The sequence below is a fragment of the Capra hircus genome, chromosome 24 (genome assembly GCF_001704415.2).
Source record: "Capra hircus breed San Clemente chromosome 24, ASM170441v1, whole genome shotgun sequence".
NCBI classification, from domain to species: Eukaryota; Metazoa; Chordata; class Mammalia; order Artiodactyla; family Bovidae; genus Capra; species Capra hircus.
This window is the reverse complement of record NC_030831.1, coordinates 46,408,584-46,422,908: the sequence shown is the minus strand read 5'-3', so window position 1 is coordinate 46,422,908 and position 14,325 is coordinate 46,408,584. Positions and strand designations below refer to the sequence as shown.

General features: G+C 48.7%; 1 protein-coding gene across 1 annotated transcript in view; it reads right to left on the bottom strand.

Annotated features, from left to right (window-relative positions):
- The window catches only part of RNF165 (ring finger protein 165), a 108,091-nt gene continuing 99,605 nt past the window's right edge, over positions 5,840-14,325 (bottom strand). The window contains exons 6-8 of the mRNA XM_018039814.1: positions 14,016-14,111; positions 7,063-7,169; positions 5,840-6,593 (exon numbers count right to left, since the gene is read on the bottom strand). Of these exons, the coding sequence (XP_017895303.1) occupies positions 6,476-6,593; positions 7,063-7,169; positions 14,016-14,111 (321 nt within the window). The 3' untranslated portion in view covers positions 5,840-6,475. The remainder of the gene's footprint in view (positions 6,594-7,062; positions 7,170-14,015; positions 14,112-14,325) is intronic.

Sequence of the window (14,325 nt, the reverse complement as noted above, 5' to 3'; positions counted from 1 at the left end):
ATAAGAGGTTACATTTGAAAATGATTTTTTTTTTAAAGTGTGAACTTTCTGCCTTAAGATCCATAAACTAAGGTTTAGGAAAACAGGTTAATTAGATGGTTGGTTCACAGAATATAACAGATTCTTTGAGAGATTAAAAAAAAGTAAAAGAAAATAATAGATCAGAGAGGAGGAGGCGGGAGGGAGTAGGGAACAGAAGAAGTGGGGAAGCTGAGGGAGGAGGAGGAAAAAGGGAAACAAGTGAAGGACAGAGGATGAGGAGAGGGTGAAGTGAGAAGACAGCAGACACGCCAGGTGTCCCGGAGGAGCACAGGTCCGTCTGGGAGCACTATTCTCTCGGCATTTCCTGGGTGTGCACAGAAATAAACACCCTGCACGAGTGAGGTGTAGTTAGCAATGCAGTTCATTTTTATTAGTTATAAATAAAGTACAAAAAATCCACCAAAAGTGAATCTAAGCATTTACACAATTCCTAATGTCTCCGCCTTTTCATTGATGCACTATTGCTTTAATATTCATAATAAATATTCTTCTAGCTTTCTGCTATAAAATAGTCTATGTAGCAAAATGTTGCACAGCACAACAGAACAGAACAGCAGGAGGATTACAGAAAAAGGACAATCAACACTGAGGATAAGCCTTTCACTTACCAGGGGCAACCAAATTACCCCCTCGTGGGCCTGGGGTCGCTGGCTCCAGAGCTGAGAAACGAGCTGCGGCCAAGGCCAGGGGTGGGACTGGGGAAGGGGAGGGCTGGGGTGAGGAGGTGCAGGGCACAGGCCAGCCAGGGCAAAGGGCACTTCCCACCCTGACCACCCCACCCCAGAGCAGCATAAGGCGTGTCTGTCCAGGAGCCCTGCCAAGGGGCAGTATCTGCCAGGCCCTGCCGTGTGCAGTTGTGCTCCAGCGGGCAACTCCACAGGCTGCCTCCATAGGAGTCAGGTCCGCATGGCTCCAGGGTAGAAGCAGAGGGAAGCTGGGCAGGCAGCAGGCAGGGAGCCCAGGGAAGGGGACCCATAAGTCCAGCCAGAGCCAAGTAGGGCCGAAAGGACCCAGCCACTCTCACAAGTCAGCCAGGCAGTGTGGCAACTTTGGGCCTCCACTCCCTCCCCAGTCAGCACCATCCCACGGCGCCTCATGTGGAGGGTGGATTTCTCCACCAGGCAAAGGCAGTGATGTCAAGAGGCAAGAAGGAAGGATGAGCTGTAAAGAAAGGGGAGGGAGCAGACAGGTAGAGAGCCAGAGTCGCTCAGAGGGGACAGGGACCTTCTCTCTCTGCCTCTGGCTCAAAAATAGCTGGGCTCATCGCTGTGCCAGGCTTCGAAGCTATTGATCCTCCAACTCTCCCCTACCGCCTCTCTTGTGGGCAGTGAGATCAGAGGCCCCCAGTTGTCCTCCATAACAGCCCCTCCAGCCCACAGCCCCCTTGGAGCAATGGCAGAGGGCGAAGGAGATGCTGGGAGGAGAAACTGTGGGTCTCAAATCTGTGTCCCGATCTGCTGCCAAGGGCTAGGCCTCAACAGCAAAGGCTGTGGGAGATGACAGGGTGGCGAGGTCAATCCCAAACACCAGAGACTGGCACCTATATCCTGCTGACCCCGTCCCCATATCTAAGAAGACATGGATAGCAGCTCACTCTCCAAATGCCCAGCAAACCTTATGAAAGCCCATGTCCAAGGACGCATCTGCCTGTCTTGCCCTCTGTCCCCTGCAGGACGCTGCGTGTCAAAGGACAGACATCCTTCCACTGGATAAGTCCTCAGTCCACTCTCTTCCTCTCCTTCCCTCCACACTCCCTTTCTTCTCTCCTAAGAGGATGGGCGAGCACAGTGTGGTGGGCTCCCGCCGGCTCTGTGGACGCTAGAGAAATCCTCCTGTTCAGCTTCCTCACCTCAGCACAGAAAACTGAGGCTTGGTGACTTGCTCAAGATCACAGGGAAGTCTGCCGGAGGGCTGGTCTGAAAAACCAAGCCTCCGGACCCCAGGTCCCGAGCCCGTTCTAATAAATCATCAGGCTTGGGCTCTGACACTCCTGCTGGTAATGTCCAAGGCGCTTAGTTCTCAAACTAAGATGGGCCCTCATCCCTCCCACCCCTGACCTTCCCCAGAGGATAGGGGCAGGGTGGGCAGAGGGTGTGGAAAAGGGGAAGAGGAAGAAAAATGGGGTGCTTAATGATGGGGGATGGGGGGGCAAGGATAGCAAGTGAAAGGCTTACCCCAGTCTGCTGACGAGTGCAAATTATATTTATATATGTGCTAAATACAGTCACTATATTGGAGTTTTTCACTAGGATCACAGCATACAGAATCAAAGGTTTGCATTTCGTATGGAATGTATCCAAAGAGGCCAGCACCACAGTAGGACAGCTTGCAATCACACACCCTGATAGTTTGGACGAAATAAAGTTTGCGGAATTTTTATTTGTTTTTTTTTTTTTTGTATTCATAGTTGTTTGTCATCGTACCAATGCATGCAAAGCATTCCACTCCCAGAAACAACGCCAAAATGAGGTAATAGGAGTAATAAAAAAAATTAGTATCCTTTCTAAATAAATAAATTATAATTAAAAATGCAAAACAACTATAAAAATAATTAAATAAGAACCCACGATATCTACAAGTTAGTCATAAATTATGATTGTTAAATATAAGGCATTTAAACTCACAAAACCCTGTAAACTAGCAACGTGCCATGTTTTTTGTTTTTTGTGGTTTTTTTTTTTCATGTTTGTTTTTCTATCAGCTGAAATCGCTCTAGCATTTGCTCTACGCGCGCGGGAGATGAAACACGACGGGAGGACCTGACAGACGGTGCTACAGCCCCACGCGGGGAGTGTCTGTCCCGCCAGCAGGCGGGGGGCTGGGGGGGGTGGATTTCTTCAGGAAGAAGAAGAAAAAAAAATCTGGTGCTTTTTCTTCACCATTGAAAAAACTGTGCTTGTTCATTAGGCGTAAAGAGTTGAGAATACTTGCACGGAGGCTGGAAAGATTTGCAGAAGAGGAGCTAGGAGTCCCGCCACGGGTGAGGGGCGAGGGCTGGGCGGGGCCGGCGGGAGGAGCCACCTGGGCCCCGTGCCCGCCGCGCCGGGTGGCCGGGCTTCGCGGGGTTGGTTCGCGGGTTGGCGTCCCGGCAGCCCGGGCTGCGCTGTGGCTGGAGGCCCAACTGGAATCCTGGGGCCGCTGTCGCCCCAGAAGGCACTCATGCGACTCGGTCAAGGAAGGGTCTGATTCCCTTGAGTTGAGCAGAAGGAGGACGACCGGGGGTCTCCCCTCCCGGAGGTGGTGGGTGTGAGATTCTGAGGCCCAAACCTGCCTCTTCTCCAGTCTTCCCAGGCTCCTGGGCGATGGGGAGGGCAGCGGGAGGGGGCTTCGAGGAAGGAGACACGCAGACTCCCTTTCCTCACTTCTCACACTTCTCACACTTCTCACGCCCCCGGCGGGTCTGGGAGGTGCCCATCTGCAGGGTAGGAGAGCCCCAGAGAGATGGGCATGGGGGTGGGCTCTAGGATCTACCCCCAAAACCAGCACTGACTTTTCCCTCTGGGTGGTCCTCACCCCCAGTTAGTGCCTCATGTTAGCCTGGGGGCCTGCAGGGAGTCTGCAGAGAAGTGGGGGGAGAAGGGGACCTGTCCCACTCTCAGCCTGTGATACAGATGTTGGTGCCCCGGGGGAAAATCGTTGTCAACAGCTTGATGGGCACACAGCTCTCCCAACTTGAAAAAGTGTGTTGATGTTAGGGAGGATCAGAGAATATGAGCGTTGGAAGGAAATTTAGCAAGCATCCAACGCGAGCTCCTTGTGGGCAGCTGAGGAAGCTGAGGCCCAGGGAGCAGAGGGCAGGTTCTAGAGCTGCCACGTAGTCAGTGAAGAGCCTGGACAGAAGCCAGACACCAGCTCACCACCAGCGCCCCACCTGCTGGCCTTTCAAACCAGCCTCGGAGAGAAGAACAAAGATTAAGTAAATGGGCAGTGACCTTCCCTGGGCCGCCCCACCCATCTCAGGTCAAAGCAGGGTAGGGGACGAAGTTCCCAACTTCCTGGGGCTACTAGTAACTAGCTCTGCCCCAAATCCTGACAAGTTCTTTCCCACTCGTGGGCTCTCCAGTCACTGGCCCTGGAGACCAGGTTCACACACTGGAACCACTGAATGGGACGGGATCATGCCCAGGCCATTAACCTTGAATCCGACTAGTCACCCTGCACTATCACCTGGCTCCTCACCCGGGCTGTAAGCTCCCCGAGGCCAGGATGTTGCCTCCCTGGCTGCTGTCTCTCCCAGCATCTGCACTGGCAGCACTCAGGATAGACGGCCTCGAGGATTCCTCCTGCCAGAAGCCATGACCCCTGCTCTCTGCCCGCAGGTGTCCAGAGCTGCGCCCCTCTGCCTGACACCTCCACATGTGCCAGAAAGTTCTATCTCAAGCCTCCCCATCATTTTCACTCATTGATCCTGGTTCTACCCTTTGCAGCAACAATGCAGGCTCAAATTTTCTTAACCTGAAGGATGATCTTCATATATGTGATAAATATCTGTCCCCCTTAGTCCTATCTCACTGATATAAAGCCATTGAGACTGGGACATAGGGTAAGTAAAGGGAGGGGGAGGCTTGAAGGGCAGTACCCAAGAGGGAGAGAAGGAGCCAGAGGCAGGGGCAGAGGAAGGGAGCAGAATTCCAGCTGAGCTGGTATTTTCCACATATGGACAAAGAAAGTTGGCTTGGGATTGGAAGTTGGTAGACTCTCCCATCTCCATTCTTCTGTCCTCCTTTCTCTCTGCTCCCTTTGAAATTCAGAAAGAAAAAAAAAATGTGGAGCAGTTCAGAAAGACAGCAGCCAGGGAGGAAACATCTTGGCCTCGGGGAGCTTACAGTCCAGGTATGACGTCACTTGGAACTTCCAGGTCTTGTCTCCCACCACCCCATCCCTCAATCCCAAGGAGGTTCCCAGGAGAGAGCACAGAAGTCGTCGGGCAGATAGCCGTACTCCTCGCAACACCTCGGTGAGGTAGAGGAAGTGGAAACACATACACTGTTGCTTCTCCCCACTGTAAGAAGGAAACTGAGGCACAGAAAAAGAAAGAGACTTGCCCAAGGTTATCAAAGAGTCAGAGAAAGGGCTAGAGACAAGGGCCTCCCAAACCCATCAAGGTGGTGTCAGGGCCAGGGTCCTCTTTGAGGGACTCGATCAGGATTCAAGACATCCGTGATAGAAGCTCAAGATCCTCCTCAAGGTCCACACGTTTGACCTCAGCCTGCACATGCTAGCTGAGAGCACTTTGGCCAAAACTAAGTGTCCGTCACCTGTGCTACTTGACCTTTAACATCTGATTAATTCTTTGCATTAGGGAGGCAGTGGCCGCATTGCCTCTTTGTGGCGGGGTCTGAGCACAGCCAAAGGAAGAAGCTGGCGTGAGCAGGGCTATCCTGGCTCCGAGCAGCCTGGGGCAGCTCTAACTGAAGCCCTCCTGGTTCAGTGTGGGACTGGGAGGGGGTGGGGGATGGCTGGAGCTAAGTAGATGGGCTCTGGAAGTGGGGAGCCCTCCTTCAGGACAGATTTATGCCTTCCACCCACTCAAACGCTGCCTTCCCAAGCCTGGCTGAGCCCCTGAGAGGCCCATCTAAGGCCCCCATCTGCTCCGTCTCCAGTCCCCACTGCCTTCTCACATGCCCCCTCCATGCTCGCTCCGTGCGCTTGTAAACATGAGAAAAATAAAAGCCAAGAAAAAAGACAAAAACAAAACCAGGACCCCCTCCCGCCTCCCAACCTGGGTGAAAAAAAAAAAATCATCCTTTTTCACCGTAAACAGAATTTGGCTCTTTTTTTTTTCACCTTTGATTCGTTTTTTTTTTTTTTCCTTTTCTCTCGTAAAGACGGGAAGATTTTGGGCTGTCGTTGGTTGGTTCAGTCAGGCACCAAAACAAGAAACTCAATGAGAAATATTTGGTGCGGATTCGGTAACAGCGACATGTCCACCACAGATGACTGGAGCACCACACAGGACATTTTTTTTCTGAAGCTAACATGCTCTGGCTGCCATCCACAGAAATAGCTAGAGACCCCTACATGGTTTCTACGTGGTCGAGAGGTATATATACAATCCTTTGAAGGACAGGATCGAGGGGCCGGGCTGTCAGCTGGGACCTGCAAGACCGCCTCTAGACTCTCAGCAGCGTGGCCCCCCCTTCCCACCCCTGTTCCGGGCAACGCCAGCTCCCTCCCTCCCGCGCAGCAGGTGGACGGATGACGGATGGACGGACGGAGGGACGGGGCAGTCACCACTCTGCATGGGCGGGCCTCCCCCCACCACCTCCTTTCCTCGGATACGGATTACCACCAACTCCTCTTTCCACAAAAATGTGCTTGCAGGCTTTTCCTCTACATCAAATGGCTCAGAAGGCAAAGTTTGGCTGCAAGGGCTATGGCCGTGGGGGGACCTGGTGAAGGAAAATGGGGTGTCCACTGGCTGATTCCTCCCTCAGCTGTCGGCTCCCAGTTGTGTCTCAATGTCCACTCGGCAGATGGGGCATTTCTTGCTCATGGCGAGCCACTGGTCCACACACAGTTGATGAAAGAGATGCATACAGGGGAGGCGCCTGGAAGAGGGAAGGGTAAGTGGGGGCAATGGTCAAGGGGAAGGGTCCTGCACTGAGCCAGGAGCTGAGGGAAACCAACTACTTGGGGGACCAGGAGACTCACACCCAAAGGGTCTTGGGGGCCCTGCCATGGAGTGAGCTTGTGGCTGGGATGGGAATGCATGACAGGAAGGAGAGTCCCAAGACCCCCCTCCTCCTGGCCCTCCAACTCGAAGCCAGGACTTAATCTGAGATCCATCCAGGCCAAATGGCCCTCTGCTCTCTTAGCTTGGTGTCTGGGTGTCCACACAATGGGCACTACACATCCAGAATGTTCCACACTCCACCTTCCAAGGACCACCACGGAGCACACTGCCCACTCTCGCACACTCACGCATGTGAGCAAACACTCCCCCCACCCCGACACACGGCAGAGGACTGGATCAGCCCCAGGAAGGAGGACGGGAGACCCAAGGAGCCGCGCCCCCACCTCACATCTTCTCCATCTTCCAGCAGGGACAGGCAGATCGTGCATTTCTCATCGGTGTCTGACTCCTCCCCCTCCTCCTTCTTGCCCTTCCCATCCTGGGGTCTTCGCTGCGAGAAGCAGAGGAGAGCATCTGTTACCTGAAGCCGACTCACGTGGTGGTGGCTATTGCCTTTCATCCACAGCACTTCCCCCTCTGCCTTTCAGCCTCCTTTCCCTGTGTGTCGGTCACTTTTGAAGTTCTTAAATAACACCTAGACTTTGTTTTCGGAGAAAGACATGGCAATCCACTCCAGTATTCTTGCCTGGAGAATCCTGTGGACAGAGGAGCCTGGCGGGCTGCTGTCCATGGGGTCGCACAGAGTCGGACACGACTGAAGCGGCTTAGCATGCATGCATGCATTAGGGAAGGAAATGGCAACCCATTCCAGTATCCATCTCTGGAGAATCCCAGGGATGGAGGAGCCTGGAGGGCTGCCATCTGTGGGGTCGCACAGAGCCGGACACAACTGAAGCGACTTAGCAGCAGCAGCAGCAGCAGGCTTTGTTTTGTTTTGTGTCGTTTTTTAACACCTAGACTTCTGTGTGCTTCCCAGACTCTTCTCCCTGCCTCCTCCCCACACCCTCTCCTTGGTACAGAATACAGAATGTGGAAGAAACCAAACGAATCTTATTCTTGTTGTTCCAGGCAACTTTTGTCCAGGGTATAAGCTTAATGCAGTCCTAAGGGCATAGAGTCTGGAACGGAATTGGGTGCCTAATGAATCACCCTTGGCAAATCTATGGCTTGTGCATAAACAGCTGCCCCCTTTCTGGTCCCCTCACACTGTCCACTCCTCCGTACATTCTCTCCAACCTAGATCCTTGCCTCCACATTTCTCCCTCCACTTTCTCCCTTCCTTCCTCTCCTTCCCTCAGCTAATGTCTATTCAGTTATTCATTCATTACTAGATGAAGGCAAACTGGGCTTTACTTCTTAATTTTCATACCATGCTTATTTTATGTTGTTGGATCTCTCTGCCTACCCAGAAAGTTCCTTTAAAATAGGTACTAGTTCCACTGTGCACCAGAAACTAACACAACATTGTAAATCAACCATACTTCAATTTTTAAAAGCTATTAATTAGAAAAAAGGATAAGTTAAGCACTAGTTTCAATATCACATTAGCCAGCATATAGGCACTCTGTTTATACTTGTTAACTTTAATTGTCTTGTTTTAAATTCTATGCTAAGTATTTGAAAAAGCTGCCTTGAAACTCAGCATTCAAAAAACTAAGATCATGGCATCCAGGCCCATCACTTTATAGCAAATATAAGAGGAAAAATTGGAAGCAGTGACAGATTTTATTTTCTTGGGCTCCAAAACCACTGTGGACAGTGGCTATAGCCATGAAATTAAAAGATGCTTGCTCCTTGGAAGAAAAGCTATGACAAACTTAGTGTACTAAAAAGCAGAGATATCACTTTGCCGACAAAGGTGCATATAGTCAAAATTGTGGTTTTTCCAGTACCCATGTATGGATGTGAGAGCTGGACCATAAAGAAGACTGAGTGCTGAAGAATTGATGCTTTTGAACTGTGGTGTTGGAGAAGACTCTTCAGAGTTGCTTGGACAGCAAGGAGATCAAACCAGTCGATCCTAAAGGAAATCAACCCTGAATAGTCATTGGAAGAACTGATGTTGAAGCTGAAGCTCCAATACTTTGGCCACCAGATGCGAAGAACTGGCTCATTGGAAAAGACCCTGATTCTGGGAAAGAGTGAAGGCAAAAGGAGAAGAGGGTGACAGAGGATGAGATGGTTAGATAACATCACCGACTCAATGGACATGAATTTAAGCAAGCTCTGGGAGATAGTGAAGGACAGGGAAGCTTGGCATGCTGCAGTCCATGGAGCTGGAAAGAGCCAGACATGACTTAGGGACTGCACAACAACAACTACTACTATTGGACCATGGCTCATCCTTCTTTAGGTTCAGTGCACATTTACTCCTTGGAAGAAAAGTTATGACCAACCTAGACAGCATATTCAAAAGCAGAGACATTACTTTGCCGACTAAGGTCCGTCTAGTCAAGGCTATGGTTTTTCCAGTAGTCATGTATGGATGTGAGAGTTGGACTGTGAAGAAGGCTGAGCACCGAAGAATTGATGCTTTTGAACTGTGGTGTTGGAGAAGACTCTTGAGAGTCCCTTGGACTGCAAGGAGATCCAACCAGTCCATTCTGAAGGAGATCAGCCCTGGGATTTCTTTGAAAGGAATGATGCTAAAGCTGAAACTCCAGTAGTTTGGCCACTTCATGCAAAGAGTTGACTCGTTGGAAAAGACTCTGATGCTGGGAGGGATTGGGGGCAGGAGGATAAGGGGGCGACAGAGGACGAGATGGCTGGATGGCATCACAGACTCAATGGATGTGAGTCTGAGTGAACTCCGGGAGTTGGTGATGGACAGGGAGGCCTGGCGTGCTGCAATTCATGGGGACGCAAAGAGTCGGACATGACTGAGCAACTGAACTGAACTGAACACTTTGTCAAGTACAAGGCATATCACTGGTGCTTAAATTAAAAAAAAATATTCTGGGGAGGAAGAAATCTAATCAGTGAATGAAGTCAGCCCACTTTCTTGTCCCCATCTCCATGTCAAACAGTAAAACATCTGATAACACCCATGGGAATAAAACTAGCTCCTTCCCTGGTAGCTCAACTGGTAAAGAATCCACCTGCAGTGCAGGAGACCCTGGTTCGATTCCTGGGTCGAGAAGAACCCCTGGAGAAGGGATAGGCTATCCACTCTGGTATTCTGGGGTTTCCCTGGTGGCTCAGCTGGTAAAAAAATCCACCTGCAATGCGAGAGGCCTGGGTTTGATCCCTGGGTTGGGAAGATCTCCCGGAGAAGGGAAATGCTACCCACTCCAGTATTCTGGCCTGGAGAATTCCCTGGACTGTATAGTCGATGGGGTTGCAAAGAGTCAGACACGACTGAGCAACTTTCACTTCACTTCTCTCCCTTCTCCAGGGATAAGCAGACTTAAAGATCATTTAGCCAAGTGAAAAACCTGAAGTGTCACGAGATAAAGACCACCCAGAGAATGACTCTGATCTTGGGGCCAGGCCTAAATTCCAGGTCTCCGCAGTCTGGTTCCTGATCCTCAGTTCTGGAGTCTGAAGCAGTCTAGGGAATTGCATAACCTTATTAGGACATACAAGAAAATCTATGCCTTCTGATCTCAGCTTCCCTGTGCCCTATATGCCCCATTGCAATAAGTTTACTCTTAGCCATAATCCAGAAAATCAGAATTACATCCATAGTCTCATACAGTTGTCATGGGTTTGGATTATGAATGGAGTTATGATCATCTGCCTGCCTAAGAACCCAGCTGTGTTTGCTGGAGGAGTGGCCTTCTTTTAGTCAACCCTTTTAGAAAAGAGAGTTCCATAGAAGAATACCATGGAGACTATTTTCTAGTGTCTTCTCCCATCATTATTCAGGATTTCCTTTTTATAGTTAATAATTTTAACTTAATATTCCTACTTTGTTTTGCTATGTTTAATCTATATTTCTTTAAACTATTGTCTCTTTTCAAATCTTATCCTATTTCTGCTTTTGTATTTTTAATCTTTTAGGTCTTCTGGTTTTTGTCTTCTCTTTTCATTCTCTATGAAACTTTTATCTTAACTGTAACTTTCTTCAGCATTCTAAATTTAATATTTATTTTATCTCTTTTACCCTTACTTTCTCATTTTCATTAACATTCCCTTTTTACTTTGATGTTACTGAGATTAATTTTGTATGTTGTTTTCATATCTTTTCCTAATTCTTATTTCTCTGTATTTTCTTTTTAGACTATATTTTAATTATTCTTATCATTATTACTATTTTAAAATATCCTTTTCTGTTTTATATTATTTCACTGAGTTTAAATTTTTTAAACTTTTTAAAATATTTTAAAGGGCTTGAAATGCTATCATTTTGCATTTTTAATTCTTCTTATTCTTTATTTTAAAATATTTTTGATATTTGATGATATGGGGAGGGTGATGGGAGGGGGGGTTCAGGGTTGGGAACTCATGTACACCTGTGGGGGATTCATGTCAATGTATGGCAAAACCAAAACAGCAAAAATAAATAAATAAATATTTTATTCCCCTAATTCTCCTTTTATTCTTATACTTTCTTAGCTCAACTCGTTATCTCATTGGCTCAGTCATTTTTCCTTTTCATTCTTAGCATTCGTTCTTTCCCTTATCTCCTCTCAACCTGTTGAAGTGATGGCAAATGAAGTGTGCAGTCTGGTGTAAGTGAGGCCACCCTGGTCAGGAAGGTAGAAGTTGTTCCTGGGCTCCTGAACACACCTTTCTCCCTTCCACGTTCTTCTCCATTCAAGCTCTCCCACCAACGAATGGTCATTTTCTCCATGCCAATGGCCCCCTTAATTACTGAAACACTGTCATTTCCTCTTTGTTGTTGTTCAGTCACTCGGTCATGTCTGACTCTTTGCGACCCCCTGGACTGCAGCATGCCAGACTTCCCTGTCTTTCATCGTCTCCCAGAGCTTGCTCAAACTCATGTCCATTGAGTCGGGGATGCCATCCAACCATTTCATCCTCTCTCGTTCCCTTCTCCTCCCACCTCAATCTTTCCCAGCATCAGGGTCTTTTCTAATGAATCAGATCTTTGCACCAGGTAGCCAAAGTATTAGAGCTTCAGTTTTAGCATCAGTCCTTCCAATGAACATTCAGGATTGATTTCCTTTAGGATTGACTGGTTGGATCTCCTTGCAGTCCAAGCAACTCTCAGGAGTCTTCTCCAGCACCACAGTTAAAAGCATCAATTCTGCGGCACTCAGTCTTCTTTATAGTCCAACTCTCACATTCATACATGACTACTGGAAAAACCATAGCTTTGGCTAGACAAACATTTGTCAGCAAAGTAATGTCTCTGCTTTTTAATATGCTGTCTATGTTTGTCACGTCCCCTATTAACATGCTATGCATGACTGACACAGAATAGGTGTGTTATAGATGTTGGTTGGGATCACTGATGGATAAATCCAGTGCCTCCAAGAGAAGCTGCACAGGTCAAAGGTCATGGTCTTTGACATTGACACCATGGGTTCTGGGCAAGCCTAGAGTGAGCGAGCCTGCTCTCAAGGTAAGAGCAGCTCCCCACTCCCAAGCTCTCAGCAGGTACAGGCAGGGCTGGGCTGTGTATACACAATGTCCCATTGAATCCCCAGAGCTGCTCTATGGCAGCTACTAATATATCTTTCCCATTTTACATTAAAAAGGGCAAGAGAAGGGCCAGAAATGCCAAGTAAGCTGTCCAGAGTCACACAGCTATAACTATTGGTTATGGTCTGAATGTTTCTCTTTCCACCCCAAATTCATATGTTGAAGCCCTAACCACCCTTCCAATGTGATGGAGATGAGGCTCTGGGCGGTAATTAGGTCTAGATGAATTCATGAGGGTGGGTTCCCCATGATGGGATTGGTGCCCTTATGAGAGAAAAAGACACCAAGAGCCTCCTTTCTGCCACATGAGGACAGACCAAGAAGTGAGCCACCTGCCAGACAGGAAGAGTGCCCTCTCTAAGAATCAAGTCGGCCAGTGCCTTGGTCTTGACTTCCCAGGCTCCAAAACCATCAGAAACAAGTGCCACCAAGCCACCAAGCAGATAGTATTTTGTTATAGCAGCCCAAAGACAGTAGTAAAACTGAAATTTAAAACTGACTCCAGCACCTAGTGCTCGCAACCACTGCAGCCTAGGACCTCCTGAGCAGGTGAAGACGGGCTCCAGCTTGACCAGCACGAGCATTTTCCAGCTCCAAGATTCTCAGTGTTTGTCAAGCTTTTAATTTCTAAACTTAAATAACTATCTATTTGTTTTCATAGCAGACTTCATTTCATAAAGTTGTGTTAGTTTATATGAAAACTAAGCAGAAAATACAGCCTGTTCCATCCCTTCCCCTCTCAAAATGCACATAGTTTGCCCGACTGATATCTTGCATTAGTTTGGTGTATTCGTTACAATTGATGAACCGAGAGTGATACCTCACCATTAATAAAGTCCATTGGTTTACATTAGAGTTCTTAGGGTTTTGACAAATGCAGTGTCCTGTGCCCACCATTACAGTAGCATGAGAAAATAGTTTTACTGCACTGCAAATCCCTTGTGACCCACCTGTTTATTTGCCTATTCCTCCCCCAGAGCCCTTGGCAACAGTGGATCTTTTTACAGTCCAGTCTTCCTTTCCTAGAATGCTGTACATTTGGAATCATACAGTATGCAGCCTTTTCAAGCCAACTTTTTTCACTTAGTAATATGCATTTAATATATATTTTCTGTATGACATCTATTCATGACTGAATATTTTTTTTAAATCATGGAATATACACATGTACCACAGTTTATCTATTTCCTTATTGAAAAACATCTCAGTTGCTTCCAAATTTTTTATTTATTGAATTAACTTCAATTCCTGGGCTCTAATCCTACTCCAGATTCCCAAGAAATAGCCCTGGAGAGTCTTCCTCTGCAGGCTTAGGGTAGAGCCTGTGACTCTGTGGCTTTAAAAGTGGTCCAGGTGAGCCTGACACTCACTGAGGATTGGAAACCTACAGTCTGAAGCCTTAGCCTCCCATCTGTCCCGCAGGTGAGGCTGGACTTGGAGTCTTTTCTAAGGCAAACCTTAGCCTCCAGTGCTGGAGCTCCGTTGGCCCCCCACATGCAGATACACACATTCATCTGCCTGTACACCCACCCAGCACACCACTCACAAGTCCACACGCACACACACGTGCACCCAGCTCCCCTCCTGAGCACACCGGCAGAGGCGCCAGAGGAGGCCCTGGAAAGGAGGCAGAGCTTCCTCTAGATTTTAAACTGCGCCAGGATCAACTAGACCGCTCCCCACCCCCACCTCCCAACTCTGCAAGCTGACCTGCCGGCCAGCGTACCTTCTTGTACTTGTGGGGGAAGGTGAACCTCTCGATGGTATTCTGCACTGCTCCCCGAGTCACGTTTCCCAGCCTGTCCTCAAGCTGCAGCAGCTCCTACAAAGAGAAAACGTGTGCATGCGTGCACTCCACACGTGCAGACACACAGATGCACACACGATAAGGCAGGGGGCACTGGGAGACGTCAGCAAAGATTCACATGGGGAGAACTAACTTGTCAGAGGCTCAAAGACCGAGAGATCTCTACTCTTCTTTTCCCTCCTACACTCAACCCTGAGGCTCCCCACCACCACCTATGCCTCCCCCACCA